General features: G+C 37.4%; 1 protein-coding gene across 1 annotated transcript in view; it reads left to right on the forward strand.

Moving 5' to 3' along the window:
* Window positions 1-23332, forward strand: part of DMD (dystrophin) — a 2235978-nt gene that overhangs the window by 631602 nt on the left and 1581044 nt on the right. Inside the window, exon 12 of the mRNA XM_052663429.1 lies at window positions 13834-13984. Within this exon, the coding sequence (XP_052519389.1) occupies window positions 13834-13984 (151 nt within the window). The remainder of the gene's footprint in view (window positions 1-13833; window positions 13985-23332) is intronic.

Raw genomic sequence — 23332 nt, forward strand, 5'->3', positions numbered from 1 at the left:
GCAAATAACAGTCTTACATACCACTTTCACTAACTTTGTGGATTTTCATGAATAAAATTCTAAAGGCGATTAGCCATTATGCAGGCTATCCTGGACCTGCATTTTGACAGATATTTTTAGAAGAAACAAAAAGCTGATTATCAAAATAGGATGTTGTCCATATTTTAAAAAAATAGTTTTAGTTTCTATTTAATCCTTTAGTACATTGCTACCTGTTCAGTTTATACTTTCATGGCCATGTTGATGATTAGCTTCAATTTGGAGCATTACCTGTTATTTCCATTCATATGATTACTTAGGAGTAGGAAAGCATAGTAGACTGATAATAATCAAAAATGGATTATTCCACACCTTTCCGTTTGTTCCTCCAAAGAAAGAAAGGGTATGGATAGATATAGTCAAAATCCATTTTTCCTGCCTAAGCATAGATTTAGGGAGAGATAATGATAATTAAGGTATAATAGGTAGATGAGATATAACCAAAGCCAGCTATAATTCTAAAGTTGTTTTCTGATTCAGTCAGTTCAATTCAGTTCAGTCACTCATTCATATCCAACTCTTTGTGACCCCGTGGACTGCAGCACACCAGGCTTCACTGTTCATTACCAATGCCCGGAGTTTGCTCAAATGCATGTCCATCGAGTTGGTGATGCCAACAAGCCATCTCATCCTCTGTTGTCCCCTTTTCCTCCTGCCTTCAATCTTTCCCAGCATCAGGGTCTTTTCCAATGAGTCAGTTCTTCACATCAGGTGGCTTAAGTATTGGAGTTTCAGCTTCAGCATCAGTCCTTCCAATGAATATTCAGGACTGATTTCCTTTAGGATAGACTGGTTGGATCTCCTTGCTGTCCAAGGGACTCAAGAGTCTTCCCCAACACCATAGTTCAAAAGCATCAATTCTTTGGCACTCAGCTTTCTTTATAGTCCAACTCTCACATCCATACATAACTGCTGGAAAAACCATAGCTTTGACTAGATGAACCTTGGTTGGCAAAGTAATGTCTCTGCTTTTTAAAACACTGTCTAGGTTGGTGATAGCTTTTCTTCCAAGGAGTAAGCGTCTTTCAATTTCATGGCTGCAGTCACCATCTAAAGTGATTTTGGAGTCCAAGACAATAAAGTCTTGTCACTGTTTTCATTGTTTCCCCATCTATTTGCCATGAAGTGATGGGACCAGATGCCACGATCTGGTCTTATTGCAAAAGTAAAAATAAATAAATAAATAAATAAAATGGCTGGGAATGCAGATAATCTGATAACTAAAATCTATGAATATTTATACTTGTCAATTTTTAGTTTCATCTAAGAGCATGTCTATGTACAATAATCAAATTACATTTTATATATATTCATTGGGGTATATTACTATATATATCAGGTTTCCCAGGTGTCGCTCATGGTAAAGAATTCACCTGCCAGTGCAGGAGACACAAGAGACTTGGGTTCAATTCCTGAGTCAGAGGGTTTGATCCCTGGGTGAGGAAGATCCTCTGGAGTAGGAAATGGCAGCCCACTCCAGTATTCTTGCCTGAAAAATTCCATGGGTAGAGGAGCCTGGTGGGCTAACTACAGTTCATGGGGTTGCGTTCACTCAGTCACGTTCAACTGAGTGACTACATATGTAACAGGTATGTATGTATGTAGGTATCTGTATCTACATCTATGTATGTATCTATATCTGCATCTATCTATCGATATATGCATGAATGTTAATAATAATATTAATAAATATTAGTGGAGTGCCTCAAAATACCATCTGCATTTCAAGGCACTGGATATACAGTAATGAATACAAAAGGCAAGGTTCCAGAAGCTCTACAGTGTCTCACATCCAGTAAAAAAAAAAAAAAAACACACACACACAAGAAAAATATCAGATAGGAATATGCTTTTTGAAGAGGTTAAAAGTTAGTGTGATAGAGCCTGAGGGGCCTCTTTTGCCTGTGTGACCCAGGAATGTTGTGTCTAGCATGGTGCCATTCAATTTCAAATTTGAATGACAAGGAGGAGTCACCATTTGCAGATCAGGAGAAAGTATACTTCAGACAGAGAGAAAAGCTCATGCTGCTGCTGCTGCTAAGCTCATGCAGGGGCCCTAAAATGTGGACACTCTGGCTTGTTAGAGAAACCAACAGGCAGTTTGTGGCTGGAGAGTTGCAAGAGGGAAGATTAGATAGCTGAAGTATGAAATGGGGTTGAAATCTATCGATAGGTAGGGGTCTTGTCATGTATGGCAGTGTCAGGGTAAAATCAAGGACTTTAAGATCTAGCATAAATGTGACAAAAAGTCATCAGAAGATTTTAAGTAGGGGAAAAACAGGTAAAGAAAATATTGGTAATGCCACTGGAAGAAGACAGGACCATTGTGATACTAGTATCAGATAAGAGATAATATTGACAGTGTCTCTTACTATTATTTTCCTGATATTAGCCCAGGTAAAAGGTGCTAGTATCTTATGTCAGGGGGTGGTTGTAATCATACATGTGATTACTCTACGATCTGACCCCAGTCACTAATGTATAAACCATTTGTGATGTGTTTATTTTCCTTTTTACCTTTCTAACAGTCAAGATTCCTCCTCCCCACCCCAGGAAATAGGCATCCTTGCCTCATACATACAGATGCTACCTTTATACAAAGTTGTATCTAGGGAATTTACCCTATAAGCCATTACCAATTTCCGAACCAAATGAGAAGTTTTAAAAACACAGAGGTAACAAAATGCTCTTATTTCCCACTTATGCTCAATCTACTCAAATTTTCCTAAGGGATAAGGTCTCCCTTTTTCCAACTCCTGTTTTTGTGAACCAGGTGACATACTTCCCCTCTGTGGTACTCAGTTACTGATTGCTGACACACCTCTAAAAGATACTGGCCAAGATAGGGTGTAAAAAGTAGATTGTGGACATGAAATTATTATGGAGTATAAAGAATGATCATCATTACAAATGACTAGCCATGGGTTAATTATTTTAGCCATACTGTGTAACTATGCCTATGTGAAAGTGTCAGTCTCTCAGTTGTGTCCAACTCTGCAACCTCATGGAGCCCGCCAGGCTCCTCTGTCCATGGAATTTCCCAGGCAAGGATACTGGAGTAGGTAGCATTTCCCTTCTCCAGGGGATTTTCCCTACCCAGGGATTGAACCCAGGTCTCCTGCACTGCAGGCAGATTCTTAACCATCTGAGCCACCAGGGGATATATATATATTTTTTTCACTTTTCCCCCTCCAGCTTGTTCTAATTGCCTTGCTCATTTTCCCCCAAAGGACTTGCTTGTGGATGTTTTCTCTGGGGGAAAGGGACCATGAGCAGGGTGATTAAAATTATATTTGAAATTATAATTTGATTATTGAAACATTTAAAAATATTCCTTGCAAAGGAATATAAGTAAAAAAACATAAACATATAGGTGCTTCTTCTGTTCTCCCTGTTTTATTCTGGTCTCATTTGATTCTTCCCTTAATAATTTCTTTTCTCTCCAATTCTGATATCTTTGTGAACATGGATTCATAATGAGATAATGAAGCAAAAGCTAATATAATAAAGAACTTTTTAAAGATACTTCTAGCCACCACTACTTTGGCACAAACATGCTACTATTGATCAGTTATCAATCTTTAGCAGTGATTATGAGATTGAAATGAAAAAACTAAGTTCCATTGATTGCATAATTAAAATAATTAAGACAAGACAGTATCTGTTGACATGCTCGAGTTGGAACCTACAGACGAGTAGGCAAAATGATTTTTATTTTCTTTCATTTTTATGCTGCAGAATACCCTTTGGGTGGTGGGAGGTGAGGGAGAGAGAAGAAAAAGACAAAATTTCCCACTGTGGAAGGACAAGAAGACTATTGGCATAGGGACAACAGAAGATTTTCTTCTCTCTGAATAAACTAATTAATTTGATTGAAAAATGCAACCTGCAGAGAGCAAAAGAGATTTACTGACATTTCTACAAGGACTCATAAAGATAAGCACAGCAAGTTCCATCAACTTCTCTGATAACTGTGGTTAGGACATGCAGGGGGAAACTAAAACCTTTGTGATGCTGAGGGAAGAAAAATGAAGGCAAGTCAGTAAGGAGGCCAAGTGAAGTTATGTTCTGGTTTATATCAGCAGGAGGAGAGATATGAATAGTATCTCGGTGAAAATATAAACCATAACATGGGAAATAATTGTGAATCGCCGTCAACACTTTGACTGGAGAGCAAAATATGTCTAACAACTCTGGCTCATGTTTTTTATTTTCCTTTTAAATTTCTATTCCAACCTGGAAGTGAGATAACATATGTGAAAGTGAATAGAGTAAAAGAGGTGAACAAGTAGCAGCGTTGTTTTCTCCCAAGTGAAGTGACTAACACATGGCCATGTGAATATCTGAATGAATGGATCAATGAATGAAAGTGTTTCTTAAGTAGTTCTGTTAAATGAATTCACTGCAGTGAACTTTTTAGCAGAGTATAATCTTAGTCTCTTACTTGCCATTATATAACACTGTTTCATGAATTCATTTTTTTCTAATCATATTAAAATTAGAACTCCTTGCAGATCAAGGTAGTTCAAGAACCACTAGCAACAACATCACCTGAGACCTAATTTAAAATGCAGACTCTCAGGCCTCCCACTGCATGATTAGAATCTACAATTTAATGAGATCTCAGGTGATTCCTAAGCCCCCAATTTTTCTGTCAACTGAGGTGGGCCAAATGTATTAACTACTTTCTCAGAAACTCCCAAAATGGTGCTGGTGATGTCTCATTCAGTACTCAGATGTTGCCATCATCTCTCATGGGTCATTGATAAAACAGCAAGATTCTTGTGAAAGAATATACAATAGACAGTGTGAGAGTATTGACAATTCATTGGTGGCCTAATTAAAAGTTATTAGCATATAGTAATTTGATCAGGTTCAAATCAGTATGATGGTCCATGACAACCTTTTTGTAAACAATGCTCAGTTAACATGTGGACACGACTTGTTCCAATAATATAAAGTATGTGACTCTCATAGTTTAAATTATGAGTAGGAAAGCCAAATCTCTGGAATTCATAGAAATGAGAGTCAAGCATAACATTTTTTTGGAACAGTGCTTTTTCACAGAGATAAATAATGGTAATTAGAAATTAAGCTTAATTATTCATTCATCTGTCTAACTAACAATTCTTCTCTCCTACGTCCCCTGCACTGTTATAGATACTGGGGAAGTATCAGTGGACAAAACAAACTAAATCTTTGTCTTGTTGAGCATGCCTTCTTCATGAGAGGAGACAGTTGAAAAATATGTAAAATATGTATATCATTTGAGAAGGAAATGGCAACACACTCCAATAGTCTTGCCTGGAAAATCCCATGGACAGAGGAGCCTAGTGGGCTACAGTCCAGGAAGTCACAAAGAGTCGGACATGACTTGGTGACTAAGAAACAACAACATGTATGCCATAGCACATGGCTTTAAATGATGGAAAAGAAAAAAAAAAAAAAAACAGGGGATAGATTGAGAGAATGACCCATTGAATTACTGTGCATACTTGGTCAGTTATGGAAGGCCTCCCTCTTAAGGTAATATTTAAGGGGAGGCCTGATCACAGGGAGGGAACAGCCACAGTGATGGCTATGGGAAAGGAAAGTGAATGTAAAGATTCAGTGTGCTGGGTAAAATGATACCATTCTCATTTATGGCTAAAAAAAAATGATGCTAATTAAATCAGTGAACTGTCTTAACACGAGAACATTTAATGGAAGTTGATGTTTTATAGTATAATCTTAATTCTGATGTTTCTGATTAGAAAAGTATCTACATTTTTGTACTATATCTTCTTATATCTGATAATTGATACCATGTATGCATTCAAGCAATATTTATCATGTGTCTAGTGTTTGCCAGATATTATAGAGTGACATAATTTTTGAAGTTGAAAGTGGGCTTCTATTGTCGTGCAAATGATTATGATCTCAGAATGTCACCATACCTCATTTTCACTAGAGATAATTTAAACAGATTTCTAATCATTGTATTTGAGTCCTCTTTGGTTTGTGATGACATCTGGGAGTTTCATCACTCACTTTGTAAGTATTGAATCAGGAAGATTGAATTGAGTGTCTCTATAATGTATTTGCCACAAGAATCTTTTGCATCCAGCCATGCAGCTTCTTTATTATGTTACTGTTACTGTTTTGAATGTAAATGTGCAAAATGCAAATGAATGTGTTTGCATTTTTAACTTTAATTTTGCTCTGTATAGTTGAAGAATGTCAATAATTAAACTGTTGTTGAGCTTTATGGATGGAGGGATAACATAGATCAGTATTTTGAAAACTGTGTATTTATGTTTCACAGAATCCTTTTAAACACAGTACTATTTTTCAGCTTCATTCTGTGGGAAAATAATACTAATACACGTTTGATTTTGAGGCAGTGTGTATACTTTCATTTCTGTTGAAAGGCAAACTTTGCAGGCCAGTTCTTTCTAAAATATTTCCTGTGAGGCTGTTGAATTAAGACTGTGCTCTCCAAGAGCGGGTTGCAGGGTGTAATAGAAGGGTAACAATGAGAATTAGTGGGAGCTTTGGGAAAATGTATATGACCTGGTCTCTCTGCTTTCTCCCCTCACCTAAGATATCAGTGCACCTGTTGGTGGGAGTGCTGATGCTGTAGAGAAGAGAATGAGCATTCATTTTGGTGGGAAAAAAAGAAACACTTCATAGGATTCTGTTAGGCTTTTATCTGCTATTCATTCTCCAATGGAAATTCCTACTATTCCGGTGCCTAAGATTTAGAGACGGAAAACCACTGAACAATGTCAGATTTTGCAAGTGGGCCTTTTAAGATGCCATTGGGACTTGGAGGAGAGAGGATGGACTTTTTTGAGGCAAGGAGGTGCAGGGCAGCAGGAGGGATTAACCACCTGCAGAAATGCTGGTCATAGACGTGAAATGTAGGGCACTGGCCGAGATTGGTGGTGGAGATATAGTGACAGTAGAGGGGTAAGGTAGAGGTGACGGTGGTGATGAAAGTCTTATGCGTTTGAGGTCTCCATTTTATTGGATGCTTAGTTTTGAGCTTTATGTTTCACAGGGCATTCAGTAAGCTTTGAGAAATGTTCTAAACTGTGAGAATTGAAAAACATGGATGTGCTTCATATAGCCCATTCATTACTGCCATATGACAAAAAGGCTTTATGTGTCTGTACATGTGTTACTGAAACTTTTCTTTAAATTTACCAATATTGCATTTCTATTTTAAAGCAATGTTTGCTTTTTTGGCCAGGGGTTTATCAGGTTTTCTGATTCATACATTTAATGAAACGTTACAAATGTTTAAAATGTCTGGTCATTCATTTTCCCTTGTCACCTCATCTTTGACCAAAATTGGGTCTCAAAGTGTATTGTGGTTTGTATCATTAATGGAAACCTCATGCTAAGGGATTTGACTCTCCTTATTTAAGTGAGAAAAAATAGTAAAATGATCTGTTAATGACAAAAATTGAGAAAATCCTACTAACTGACCTTTTATTTTTCTGTTTTTCCTTCTTGATAATCACTGACATAAAGGAAATGAGGAATAGATTTAAAAGTTATCTCTAAAAATGAAGTAACATTAGTAAAGGCAGTATGTCTTGTGCCGTGTGCTCAGTTGTGTCCGACTCTTTGCAACCCCATAGACTGTAGCCCACCAGGCTCCTCTTTCCGTGGGATTCTCCAGGCAAGAATACTGGAGTGGGTTGCCATGTCCTCCTTCATGGGATCTTCCTGATAAGGAAGCAAACCCACGTCTGTTGCTTCTCCTGCATTGGCAAGTGGATTCTTACTACTAGTGCCACCTGGGCAGCATGATGGTGAAGCAGACCCCAGGGCCACAATGCCCAATTCCCACCCCCCCACCCCTCATTGCTTGCCTTTTGACTCAGGTAATCATGTGAAGAATTGACTCATTAGAAAAGACTCTGATGCTGGGAGGGATTGGGGGCAGGAGGAGAAGGGGACGACAGAGAATGAGATGCCTGGATGGCATCACTTACTCGATGGACGTGAGTCTGGGTGAACTCCGGGCGTTGGTGATGGACAGGGAGGCCTGGAGTGCTGCGATTCATGGGGTCGCAAAGTGTCAGACACAACTGAGCGACTGAACTGAACTGAACTGAAACCTTTGTTTACGCATCTGTAAACTGGGGCTAATAGTATTTCCTGTATCATTAGGATTGATGGTAATGCCTCTATTGTCTGGCAAACCTAGACAACATATTAAAAAGCAAAGATAATCACTTTGCTGGCAAAGATCTATATAGTCAAAGCTATGGTTTTTCCAGTAGGGATGTACAGATGTGAGAGTTGGAACATAAGGAAGGCTGAGCACCGAAGAATTAATGCTTTTGAACTGTGGTGTTGCAGAAGACACTTGGGAGTCCCTTGGGCTGCAAGGAGATCAAACCAGTCAGTTCTAAAGGAAATCAACCCTGAATACTCATTGGACGGACTGATTCTGAAGCTCCAATACTTTAGCCACCTGATGGGTACAGATGACTCATTCGAAAAGACCCTAATGCTGGGAAAGGTTGAAGACAGAAGGAGAAAGGGACTACAAAGGATGAGATGGTTGGATGACATCATCGACTCAATGGACATGAGTTTGAGCAAGCTCTGGGAGGTGGTGAAGGACAGGGAAGCCTGACATGCTATACTACATGGGATCACAAAGAGACAGACACGACTGAGCAACTGAACAGCAACAAGAGCAGATCTAGAATAGAAACTGCTTCCCTGGTAGCTCAGCTGATAAAGCATCTGCCTGCAATGCAGGAGACCCTGGTTCGATTCCTGGGTCATGAAGATCCCTTGGAGAAGGGATAGGCTACCCACTCAAGTATTCTTAGGCTTCCTGATGGCTCAACTGGTAAGAAATCCGCTGGTCATGAGGGAGACCTGAGTTTTTGATCCCTGGCCTGGGAAAATCCCCTGGAGAAAGGAAAGGCTACCCACTCCAGTATTCTGGCCTGGAGAATTCCATGGACTGTATAATCCATGGGGTCACAAAGAGCAACTTTCACTTTCACTGAATGTCATGACTGAGCAACTTTCACTTTCTACTGGGCACTACTGACTAGGGAATAAATGCTTCCCCCAAGTCCAGCAGAGTCTCTGTGAAGCAAATCCTATGTTTGCGTTGATCTCTTTTCTGTTCATGAAGGTCTCTCCTGCAGTGGATGTGAGGTGGGCGACAGACCTCCATATACAATTATTTGAAAATGATATTCCTTAAGGTGCTTTTTACTGCCCCTAACAAATAACCAGACTCAAAGTGGTTTGCAGCATTGCTTCCTGAAGTGTGATCCATGCACCAGTACCATTGGCATCCCCTGGACATCTGTTAGAAATGAAGAATCTCAGCCCCCTCCTCAGACCCACTGAGTTAAAATCCATGAGGATGTAGTAAAATGTTAAAATTTAGAATTTGGGAAGCACTGATTAAAGCCATTATCTATCATCTTATATTACAATAATTCTACAGTTGGAGTGACTCCAAACCACTCAGTCTGTGACTCAGTTGTGTCCTCAGAGTCGCGAGCTCTTTCCATGTATTGGCTTCACTAGTCTGCATCTGTCCTCAGGTACTTTTACAGTGGGAGGCTGGCTGCAGCAGTTCGTCCTGTCATATCCTGACATGCTTCTGTCTCTAGACTTTGTCAGGGCTGTCTCCTGTCTGGAGCTATTTTATTCCAATTCAGCTGCCTCCTCTCTCGAGTGCCAGTCATATATTTATGCTCCATTCTCCCTTTGATTTTATGTCCCTTTCTAAATAACCACTTGAAAACCATAAAATGAAACCAAGAAAAATGCAAACGCTTTCCTTGCCTGTGGGTGGTAGATTTTTATTTTATGAATTTGATAAATTTCCCTAATTTATTTGCATCTTGAGAATGTTAGTTGGAAATGTGGACTTTCTCATTTTAATAGTGTTTTCAGTTAAACAGAATGACAGTATCATTTTTACAGAATAAAAACCTCAAACACCGGCAACTTCATATGACCCAACCTAGTATAACATTTTATCAATAAAGAAGGAAAAGATTCAAGGTTAAGAGCACAGACCTGGGTCACAGCTTAGCATTTATGTACTGATGTACATGTCACTGAAATACATTGAGCAAGTTCTTTAACCTTTCCAAGTTTCAGTGTCCTCAGAATTGAAATAACAGTATTAACTACTTCATTAAGTGATAATGAGGACCAAATGTAATCTTTAAGTGTTTTTCAAACATAGTTAAATATGCTCCACTTTCACAATTTCTGCTATTTCTGCACTTGTCTTTATTATTATATATTCAATACTTTTCCTTCAAATAGTAAAATTTTACATAATTTTAGTTGATTTTTCATCCTAAGCGATATGATCTCTTATATACATTAAAATCATATATATACACACTATATATAAATATGTATGTGTATATACACACATAAGCTTGGTGTGTGTATACACACACACACAAAGACATCCCCCAAGAGGATGGAATGATGCTCTTGTTTCAAGTGACCATACTTTGAGAACCACTGGTCTAGAGAGGAAAAGCAGGGATTTCTTTGGTTAGGATACAGTGATGTGATTGTACCAGTCATTATAATATTGAACCACACAGGCTGCACGCTGAGTGTCCCCATACACCATTTTCCACCCAGCCATGCCGGCCCCTCCTCCAAGAGCCTTCAGCTCCATATTTTTACATTCCACCTATAAAAGATGCAATACCTGAGAAAGCACTTTTTGGTACATCCATTCTTACTGGTTAGTCTCTGAATTTAGGTTCATAAGGTGAAATCACTGTTAAACAAAAAAGGTCACTTGAGCTTCAGACTTCACATTTTCAGGCAGAGCTCAAGAAATTTCCCAGAACTCATGGGTTAGTGTAGGGTATGACACTGTATAACTCTCCCACACCTTATATCATCAAACTGTATTGGCCTTCCTGATCCTCTAATGCCTTAGGAAATTGGCACAGATGATTCCTTCTATTTAGAAAGTGTTTACCCCATCCTCTTCACTACCACCTCTTACTTAAGACTTTAGAGTTATTCAAAGATTATTGCTTCAGAAAAGTCTTTCCTTACATCATAAACTCAATTCAGTTACTTTCATTTCATAGCATGATCTCAATTACAATTAATTAATGGCCTCAGGAGCTATATATTATCTGTGACCCCCGTGACTGTAAGGGTCTTTGTCGCTTCACCGTTCGTAGTATCTAAGTACTCAGTAATTCCACATTTAATAAGTATATGACTCCGTTCTTCAAGTCTCAACTCTCAGGCTCTGTGTTGTGTAATGACATCATTTGTAAAGAGCCCAGGTCAACGTGGAGCCATTTTTATGTCCCCTCTGAATATATACAATTATAACTAGAATGATTTCCTCATACTATTATAATTGCTGACATAGATATTTCCTTAAAAGTCTCTAAGCTACTTGAATATGAGGATGTTTTGTTTTGTCTGTCTCTAGAAAAGACTCTGATGCTGGGAGGGATTGGGGGCAGGAGGAGAAGGGGACAATAGAGGATGAGATGGCTGGATGGCATCATTGACTTGATGGACGTGAGTCTGAGTGAACTTCTGGAGTTGGTGATGGACAGGGAGGCCTGGCATGCTGCGATTCATGGGGTCGCAAAGAGTTGGACACGACTGAGCGACTGAAATGAACTGAACAAACAGGAGTTTCTAGAATATTTGTTGGATGAAACATCTCTCCAAAAGTTAAAAAAAATGATACTTTAAAATGAAATTCCTTATTAACACTAACACATGTATGTTTGACTTGAAACATTTCTTCAACTATAAATAATGATATGGCATGTTTTTCTTTAGTTTCTGAAATGTGAGATTTTAAGCTCAATGTAAGGACAAACCAGGCAGGAAAAACAGCAAACACAAGGAATGATATTGCAGCCAATTCTCATGAAATCTTGTTATCAAGTCAGTTCTCAAGGGATTAACTGAACCAATAAAGTAAAAGATTTATATACCTCGCAATGCCAGGATGGTGTTCATTGTCTAAGAAACTTAAACTAGCAACTTTGAGTTTTTGCTTCCACTTAAATGGATGCTTTATGTTGTTTCCCATAAAAAGAAAATGTCTACTTTTTCTGTTTGATGAATGAAAGCTCATTCTCATAGACTTCTGATTACAATGTGCCTCAGGGGACCTGTGTCTCTAAAAGGTTAAAGCTGTAATGATAAATGGTATAACCAGTCCATTCTAAAGGAGATCAGCCCTGGGTGTTCTTTGGAAGGAATGATGCTAAAGCTGAAACACTAGTACTTTGGCCACCTCATGAGAAGAGTTGACTCATTGGAAGAGACTCTGATGCTGGGAGGGACTGGGGGCAGGAAGAGAAGGGGACAACAGAGGATTAGATGGCTGGATGGCATCACTGACTCGATGGACATGAGTCTGAGTGAACTCCGGGAGTTGGTGATGGACAAGGAGGCCTGGCGTGCTGTGATTCATGGGGTCACAAAGAGTCAGACATGACTGAGCGACTGAACTGAACTGAAATGATTTTAAACACTCTCAGTTATGTGTGTATTTTATATGTTTAAATATGTTGATTAATGGAAATTTCTGGTAAAATTTTAGAAATAAGAATAATAAATAATTGAAATTATGTCTTCCTTATTGACATTTTAAAATCAGTGCGCAGTATACCCTGGTTCTCAAAAATGCTTTAAATATGCCTTTGTAAAGAATATTTACCTTAAAATTTATACTAACACTTCTCTTTTGTCTCTCAACATTTTGTTGAATTAATAGATGAAATAACCTAAATTTTACTTTTCATCCTTACTATGAAGTTGTGTGGTTGATAAGCAAGATGTCATCTCATGTTTGTGATGCCGATATTCACACTGAGAAGATTTAAGATCTTAGTTCTAAGGCATATAGCCAGGCTGTGAACTAAAACCAAGTGTTTGGACTTTAAATCCATTGCCCGGCCCACTAATGTATACATCCTTGACAAAAAGAAAAAAAAAATTCTTTCATTTATCTATTTGTGCATAACAAATGACTCCAAAATTGCAGCTTAGTACAAAAATTTATAATTACATCATGATTCTGTAGATCCAGAATATGGTCAGGGCTCATCTAGGTGGTTGTTCTGAGATTGTGGTATAGCTGGGGTCACTCATTGGGCTTCATTCATCAGTAAGCATAATTTTTACGACTGCCTTTCATCCTCCAGAGTTACCCTCAAGATGGTCTCTAATCATTTGGTAGTCAGCTTGGGCTTCCTTACAGCACTGCAGCTGGATCCCAAGAGACAGAATACAAACGGTGCTCATTCCCTTACAGCCTACGCTTAGAACTTGTATAATGTCACTTCTGCCATATTGTGTTGGTCAGAACAAATCACAAGGCCAGTCCATATTCATGAGCACGGAACATTGACTCCATCTCTTAATACTATGACAGAGAATTTATAGCCATGTTTTATTACCACACGTATATTAAAATAATGGACATAAAAGCAAACAATTGCCAGGGTACATTACTAGCTCAATTACCAGAGATGGCTCTCACTTTATTTATCATGTTCACATTTAGTTAGCTGTGTGAAACGTTCTAAAAATTGGATGTGTGGACTGTCATATGTTGAACAAAGAATACCTTCAGAGGTGATTGATTATGGGTTTTATTCACCTTCTTTCTTAATGTCCAATAAATGCCAAACCATGTTAACACACATTCAAATGTCAATAGTTTTACCTAGTGATAGGTTTAATAATAGTAAAGTTGTTTCGACAGAAGCAATAATTAGGTATCTTTCATATTTTCAGTTTACATAAAGTTCTTATGGATCTCCAGAATCAGCAACTGAAAGAGTTAAATTCCTGGTTAACAAAAACAGAAGAGAGAACGAGGAAAATGGAAAAAGAGCCCCTTGGACCTGATCTTGAGGACTTAAAACGCCAAGTACAGCAACATAAGGTTAGTATATTTGATGCTATTTGCTTTCATCTGGAAAACAAACTGTTTATATGTGTATTACGTACATACACATGCATGGTTTGCAGATAAGAAAGAACTAAAGCTTCAAATGAGAAAAGGTTTAAAATAATTCTTGCCTAATATTTTTGCAGTGTTTACTTTTTTGAATACAAAATAGCTAGGCTTTTCATACTTGAAAAAAAAATCAAATATATTCCTGGAAGAGAACAATGCGGCTATGTGATTTATTAAAATTTTGGTTTCCTGGAAGAGAGTTTCTGTAAGGATTACCTGAAAAGCAAATTTACGTAATAAGGCAAGATTTTTTTAAACGTGTTTTTACCTTCAATTCATAAGGTCTGCTTACAGCAGGCCAAGCTTAATGAAAAATGGACATCTGTAACATTGCTTTCCTGTCAAATATAGCATCTAATAATTTTAATATTTCCATCTTATTTTGTACATTTACGATTATGCTCCCTGGTTACCTGCAAGTATTTATTGTTTCTGTGATTAGAATTTCTACAGAAATTTTCTTTTCAGCATCCTTTTTTTTAATTGAGGTATAATTGACATATTCATTTCACATAAGTAGTATAATGATTCAATATTTGTAAATACTGCCAAATGATCTGTGCAATAAGTCTACAGTTAACATCCATTACCATATAAAGTTCAAAATCCTTTGTGTGTGTGTGTGTGTGTGTGTGTGTGTGTGTGAAGAGAGCTTTTAAGATTTACATTCTTGGCACCTTTTAAATATGTACCCAAATATTATTGAATAGATGTTATAGATTACATCCCTGTGACTTGCTTATTTTATAACTGGAAGTTTGTACCTCTTGAGCCCATTCACCCATTTCACCTGGTGCCCAAGCCCCCCTCCCCTCTGGCAACCACCATTCTGTTGTCAGTAAGTTTTGTTTTGTTTGTTTGTAATGACTTTTAGATTATACATGTAAGTGAAATCATACAATATTTGTCTTTACCTGACTTGTTTTATTACCATAATTCCCTCAAGATCATCCAAATTGTCACAAATGGCCAAGATTTTATTATTCTTTTGTCTTTTTGTGGAATATATACAACATATATAATACCACACATTCTTTATGCATTCATCCATCGATGATAAATTAGGAAACAACTCCTTGTGTTGTTTCCATATCTTGGCTATTGTAAATAATGCTGCAATGAACATGAGGGTACATATATCTTTTCAAGGTAGTATTTTTGTTTTCTTTGGATAAATATCCAGAAATGGAATTGCTGGATCATGTGTAAGTTTTGTTTTTAATTATTTTTAAGAATATCCATGCTGTTTTTCACAGTGGCTGTGATAGTTTACATTCCCACCAACAAGTGCATTAGGATTCCTTTTTCTCTACATTGTCCCCAACATTTGTTATTGTCTTTTTGATAATAGTGGTTTTGACTTGCAGTTCCTTAGTGATGTTGAGCATCTTTTCATGTGTCTTTTGGCCTTTTGTATGTTTTCTTGGAAAAAGAAAACCTCTGACTTTTTCTTTTTTAAATCATATATATACCTTTTTGCTGTTGAGACGTATGAGTTCTTTATATATTTTGGATATTAATCCACTATCAGATATATGCTTTGCAAGTGTTTTTTTTTTTTCCCCCGTTTGATGATTACCTTCTCATTTTGTCCATGGTTTCCTTTGCTGTGCAGAAGCTTTTTAGTTTGATATATTCCCACTAGTTACTTTTGCTTTTGTTTGTTTTGATTTTGGGGTCAGATCCAAAAAATTGCCAAGACTGATGTCAAGGAGTTTACCACTTATGATTTCTCCAAGGAGTTTTATGGCTTCAGATCTTACATTCAAGTCTTTAATTCATTTTGAGTTGACTTTTGTGTAAACTAAAAGATAGCAGTCTAATTTCATTATTTTACATGTTCCTGTCTAGTTTTCCTAGTACCATTTTTTTGAAGAGACTGTTCTTTCCCCCTTGTATCTTCTGGAAGCCTTTGCTGTGAACTAATTGACCATTTTTGCTTGAGTTTATTTCTCTATTCTATTCCATTGATCTATATGTCTGTTTTTTATGTCAATACTGTACTGTTTTGATTACTGTAGTTTTATAATATGAATTGAAATCAGGCATCTTGATGTCTCCAGCTTTATTCTTTTTTTCTAAAGATTTCTTTGGTTATTTGAGGTCTTTTGTGGTTCCATACAAAATTTAGGATTGCTTGTTTTATTTCTATGAAAAATGTTGGAATTTTGATAGGGATTGCATTGAATATCTTGATTGTTTTAGGTGTATGGACATTTTAACAGTATTCTTCCAATCAGTGAGAATGGAATATATTTTCAATTATTTGTGTCTTCAGTTTTTTTTTCATCAGTGTCTTACAGTTTTCAGCATACAGGTCTTTTACTTTATTGGTCAAACTTGATGCTAGGATAATTAAAGTTAAATTTCTTGCTAGGAATTTTATTCTTTGGATGCAGTTGTAAATTGGATTTTAAAAATATTTTCCTTTCTGATATTTTTAGTCATTGTATAGAAATAAAACAGGTTTTTGTATATTGATTTTGTACCCTGCAACTTTAGTGAATTTATTTACTCTAAGTTTTTTTGTGGAGTCTTTAAGATTTTATATATATATATATATAATTAAATCATTTGCATTGTGGCAATGCTTAATTCTAATAACCATTATAAAACTAGCTAGCTCTGGATTTTATTGTAGGAACAGAGTCTTGCTCAGTCCATCAGAACACACATGTGCGCGACACACACAGATACAGAAGAACCTTCATGACTGGTCCAAGACTAAGGTAGCCACATTTTGCAAATAAAAATGCAAGAAGCCTAGCCTAGTTAAACCTAGTTAAATTTGAACTTCACATCAACAGTGAGGATTTTTTTTTGTTTTTTTTTTTTAGTAAAAGTGTGTCCCAAATTAGTTATTATTCAGCTGAAATTTAGATTTTACTGTGCATCCTGGATTTTATCTGACAGCTCTATTCAGGAGTCTGTGCTTCTTGGATTTATGACTTTGAAAGGAAATATCTGCTGTCTTAACTCAGACCTTCTAAATCTGTATCTCACCCAACTTCATGTTATATATATAGTTTTTACAGAGTTAGCTGCACAGTTCCTTCACGCAGATGAAGGAGACCTTTCTTTCAAAGTCCTAGAATTCTTTCTTATTTCATGAGCTTCAGTTTCTGTGACAAATGGAGCTGGTTTTTGATCTTGCTGCAGCCAAAACCATCCTTTGGCCACAACAGCTTAAGGTTAAGCAATTTGGGGAGAGTTAGAGCTACGGAGAAGGCAGTGGCACCCCACTCCAGTGCTCTTGCCTGGAAAATCCCATGGACGGAGGAGCCTGGTGGGCTGCAGTCCATGGGGTCGCGAACAGTCGGACACGACCGAGCGGCTTCACTTTCACTTTTCACTTTCATGCATTGGAGAAGGAAATGGCAACCCACTCCAGTGTTCTTGCCTGGAGAATCCCAGGGACGGGGGAGCCAGGTGGGCTGCCGTCTATGGGGTCGCACAGAGTCAGACACGACTGAAGCGACTTAGCAGCAGCAGCAGCAGCAGAGCTATGGTAATCCTGGCTACTGTGCCACTGGGGAAAAATGAAGCATCAACTGTATTCTAATTTTCACATGTAAATTGTGACTAAAAGAGGTTCCCTTTGTCACATAAATTTTATTTGCACATCTGATAAAGTTAGAGCCATTGCTAGACCTTGACCTAGACCACTTTTGCTGTGTGCATCATGTGTTCCTCTGATAGACCCTATACCCATTTGCTTCCCCTTGGCCTACACTGGAAGTTGTATGCAGACAGATTCTATATACACCAGTGACTTCCTCTCAGTCTGAGGGCATTTGCTGGCCATAGGAGAATCTCAGCCAGTTCAAACATGGGCAAAAAGTAGTTAGTACTGCCAGAGCTGCCACTAACCAAGGAGGGATGGGAGATGATAGATAAATATTCTTGAATCCCTGCCCCATGTCAGGATGATTCCAAAGCATCTCTCAATTTCCAGAGTTCCTCAGAGGTTTCCCAGCAAGACTGGGCCCCAGAAGTCCACATGGTCAGCTGTCTCACAGTCCTGCCCTTTCATAATATCTCCTGAGATGACTTCTCAAATAAACAATTTGTACCCCAATACTTGGCTTAGGGTCTCTTCAGGAAGGAACCCAAGCTAAGACAACCTTCTCACCTGAGAAATCTGAGGGTTATCCCAGCTTACCATCAACTACACGCGTAATTTTAAGAAATTGTTGAATCTCTCAGGTTCTCCATATCTTCACGCTGGACATGAAAGTGTTGAGCCCATTGATTTTTAGTGTTCCTTCCAGTCTTGGTTTCAAAGTTTCCATTAGCTTTGGAATGTCATGCATTTCCAGCAAGGGCAAAACTATGGGCAGTGACCCTGAATATCAGAGGGAAGAATGTCAGCCCTGGATGCCCAGAGTCTAAAGAGGAAGCCAGGAAGCAGGCCCACAAGAGAGAAGTGGCAGAGAATGGTAGGGCAGCCATGAGTGTGAATGACTTAGGACAGCTATGTGCAAAGGTCTCACCTGGAAACCAGGAACAGAGCCCTCATGGAGGTTAGGACGTCCAGGGTCTTTGTATTCTGCCAATTACCTAAGAGGTTTTACACTTTCCTCTGGAAGATAAATAGTGAATGGAATGGAAATATGTCTAATATTGTCATGAAATTTGAATAGATTGTCCATTACTTGAAAATGGGCCATTTCTGATGAGTATGAAACTGCTTTGAAGAGAATAATTTGAAACAAAAAGGAAACAACATAATTGTATGCAAGCTGATTTATAATCATTTATATCTAGGATTTATTCATATAAGTGCATAAGGAAAACCGGAAGGGATTGGTTTACTGGCACAGAAAGTGAGGTTAGCTTCTACCTTTAATTGTTTAAACCCACTTCACAATATATTAATTTTTATAAAATGAAGACAAGGAAAAAATGCATTACATAGTGAAGAGAAAGTCTGACAGTTGATAATTCTCTCTTGTTCCTTGAAGTAATTACAGTGAGAAGACAAAAATTTGACGAAATCAAATAATTTATAAAGTAGACTAATTTGTTTAAATTAGAAACATATATTTTTTAGACATATACACTAAAAGAAGTAAATTACTTGTGTTAGTCTTTCCATGCATCATAAAACAGAAGAAAGGATAAATGTTCTTACTTAGGTAGCTGAATTCAAACTAAAGCCTTATTTAAATAATCACTGATTTACTTTGCAGCTTTTCTTCCCAAGGATTGTTAGTGAATGAAAATAAGGAAATTTCTCCTTCTGACAATGAAATGCATCACTAACCTTGGAGTAGTCAGGAAGTAGCCCCACCCTGCTACATCACCATGCTTCTCACCTAATAGACCATTTAGTTGTTTTAGCTTCATATCTATAAACATTATATCCATCCATTTTATTTTTAAGAGATAATTAAAGATAACAGAATTAAAGGAGAGACACAGGTTTTGTTCCTGGGAATGGGTTTACATTCTCACATCAGAGGGCTCTAGTGTGCACTCTGCTGTTCTCTTACTCCCTCTGTCTCTCTCTCTCTCTCACTTGGAGGGCAAATCTTGCAAGCACACCATGCATATTACAGATATGCTTCTCTATGTTCTGTGACAGCATCCTTTGCTATCTTCATTTCAACAGCATTTTATTACGAGGCAGGCTAGAAATTCAACCACTGTGAAATGTCATGGAAATAAGTCACTTTTACTGAATCTGCCAATTAGGCAAGGTAAAGCGATCGATCCTACATTGGTGGTTACTATTAAATCTAGTCAAACTATTATCTCTGAGTAGCTGGGAAAAGTCCAATTTGCTGCAAAATTTGAAAGAGACCAGTAATTCTTCATCTCTGTTGCTCTGGGGAAAGAATTTAGAGGTTGACTTTAGATCCAAGTCACCCAAAAGTGATTCTCTTTGGAGTGAACAAATTGAATCTCTCAATTTTCTTGTAACGGGACATGTCAGAAATAATTCTGGTTGGTTATTTCTGTCTTATAAGAGAAAGATTTTATTAGTGATGTTGATAAGGAATCAAAGGATTTCCCTGGAAGGACTGACAACATTATTGAGGACAATAGAAGTCTGCTGTGGGCTTGAAATTTCATTAATGGAAAGATGTTTGCTATTTTGGAGAGTATTTTAATCAAAAAGAACATAATTGACTCAAGAATCTTGTCTCATAGCTCAGTCACACTGAGATGAGATTTAAAGCTTAGTTTACTATCTAAGTTTCCAATTCTTTTGAGAGGTTTAGACTTTTATAATTAGTTACACTGACTTAGTAACAGCATCAACAAAGTCCTTACTTTACAAGTTGTTAGAATATACAGGTATCAGTGTGACATGTACCTGATATTATGACTTTGGTAAATGTTCTTTGTTAAGTACTGATTAACACAAATTAAATGTTCTCTTAGAAGCACAGTCACCTATCCTTTCCTTAAAGCTTAGTTAATCACAAACATTTGGATTGCCAAGACTGTGAAATATTTCTTCCAGTGACCTTTAAAATGATCTGGATAGTCATGTAATGGGAAGGTTTAGATGTAATCCTGCCAAAGGATTTGACATTTCATTTCATTCCATTGCATTTTAATCCATATCACTGAACAGACATTTATTAAAACAAAATAGCTGTTGTGAAAAATACAGAGACCTACTGTGCATGGCATCTTCCTCGAGAAGCTCACATGCTAGTGTATCAGATAATGACACAGAAAACAAGTGGCTGTTATATGTTATATAAGGCATAATATGGCCAATGGCTTGAAAAAGTTAAAAAACAGTGATTTGGGCAAAGGAAATGAGGTGGGGCATTATAAGGTATGGTACTTGTTTTGGTCACGTGTTGCACTGTGCTCACTGCTGGAGGACCACCACCTGATCATGGAGGGTCTTTAACTCAAGGCAGGCATTTGGAGCTATGCTATAGGCAGTAGGGATCCATTACTGATGATAAATTAAACTGAGGACAGTGGGGATTTAGGAAAGTGTATCTTCCACATCTTGTAAGATAAATTAGATCACAGCTGAACAGGAATCCAGGATATGTTAGGAAGATACTGCAGAAAGTATATAGAGCCTGACAGAAAGCAATGTCAATGGAAATTATTTTGGAAATCAACAGCAGAACCAAAGAGGCTAGAATTAGGGAATTATCAGTTTAAAATAACAGATTCTGAGACTGGGCAATTGGGAGATCCAAGCTGGATTTTTTAAAAAATAGACAGTACTAAGATAGAAATACAATAATTGGGAGGAGGACAAGCGATTCTGAAAAAGCATACGAATGCAATAGAATCAAATAGTATAGAATCAAACAGTGCTTTTAGTGATTAGTAAGCTCTCTTCCATCTTTAGCAAGGTTAGAAGTACATGTTATTGGTTACTGCTATGTAGTTTTTATTTCCAATCATTTACCCCCACAAGTGCTTGGTGAATATCTGATAGCTATGGTAGTAAAGGTAAATAATATATCAATAATTAGAGGGAAAAAAACTACTATGCTATAGCCAGATAGCCAGAGAGACTTCTGTGTTTTTCCAATTGTAGCCAAGTATTTAGCATGTGAATTGCATAACTGATGCTCAGTAAATGTTTTTTGAAGCAAATGTTTTCATTACTTGTGACTAGTTCTATGACATGCAGAGGCTTCATCACTGGCAGAGACATGAAACTTAAAATTTAAATAAGCAATAATTATGAGCAGGAGCAAGAAAGCACTCATATAGGTGAAGAACACATCTTTAAAGCAGCTTACATGGGGATATTATCTCAGTGCCCTCTCACTAGCTCTTTTTTTTTTTTTTTCATTCCTTCTCTGTTTCATTCTCTGTTCAAATATCTTAGTGGCTATAAACTTGATATCTTTTTATAAATGTCACAAAAGATACTACCAGCAGGCATACTTGTGTATGTTCATAGGAATCAAGCTTGTGAGCCTTGGTTATGCAGAAAAGCAAAACCATTCAACACAATCAAATTCTCAGCTGGCTACCTACCATAGATGGCCAGTTCATGAAAAAGATGTGTACAGTGGACTAGCCAAAGAAACTATAGAGTCCATAATCCTCCAACTTGTGTGTGTGTATAGAATTCTGGTCTTGTGAGTTAGGTTGAACTTCATATAGATTGTAAGGTCTCTGTTTTGCCCTTATGTTTTCAGTCTTAGCCTCTATCACATGTTGATTGCCCCTTTAAGCTAGGCTTAAAAACTTAACCCTTCTTCCAAGATTCTTTAGAAAGCTCGGAGAAGACCTGAAAATTATGTTGTCCTGTTTCTTTCATCAGTTTCCATATGGACATTACCTGACCTTCAAGGGGCAGTGAATAGGAACCATAGGAGAAAAACATGTATCCTCTAGGTGGGAGATCCCATGATCATATCAAAAGACAGCATTATGGAAAACAGATTGCAGGAGAGAATATCTAAGTAGGAATGATTAACAAGAGAAAAGTAAGGGGAAAAAGCAGTATATAAAGAAACTAAGCCATATAAATAAAAGTAACTTGCACCTCTGACTACTGCTTAAAACTTTATATTAAAAATAATTTTTGTGATTAGCATTTGTCATTTGCATATCACTGTTAAGGCAATCCTAAAGAACATCAAGAAAAACAAATGCAAAAAGGTAAAATGGTTATCTGAGGAGGCCTTACAAATAGCTATGAAAAGAAGTGAAAGGCAAAGGAGAAAAGGAAAGATATACCCATTTGAATACAGAGTTCCAAAGAATAGCAAGGAGAGATAAGAAAGCCTTCCTCCATGATCAATACAAAGAAATGGAGGAAAACCAGTAGAATGGGAAAGACTAGAGATCTCTTCAAGAATATTAGAGATAACCAAGGGAACTTTTCATGCAAACATGGGCTCTATAAAGGACAGAAATGGTATGGACCTAACAGAAGATATTAAGAAAAGCTGGCAAGAATACACAGAAGAATTATACAAAAAAGATCTTCATGACTGAGATAAACACGATGGTGTGATCCCTCACCTAGAGCCAGACATAATGGAATGCGAAGTCAAGTGGGCCTTAGGAAATATCACTACAAAAAAAGCTATTGGAGGTGATGGAATTTCAGGTGAACTATTTCAAATCCTAAAAGATGATGCTGTGAAAGTGCTGCACTCAATATGCCAGCAAATTTGGAAAACTCAGCAGTGGCCACAGGACTGGAAAAGGTCAGTTTTCATTCTAATCCCAAAGAAAGGCAATGCCAAAGAATATTCAATCTACTGTACAATTGCCCTCATCTCACACACTAGCAAAGTAATGCTCAAAATTCTCCAAGCCAGG

The sequence above is a fragment of the Budorcas taxicolor genome, chromosome X (genome assembly GCF_023091745.1).
Source record: "Budorcas taxicolor isolate Tak-1 chromosome X, Takin1.1, whole genome shotgun sequence".
Classification (NCBI taxonomy): Eukaryota; Metazoa; Chordata; class Mammalia; order Artiodactyla; family Bovidae; genus Budorcas; species Budorcas taxicolor.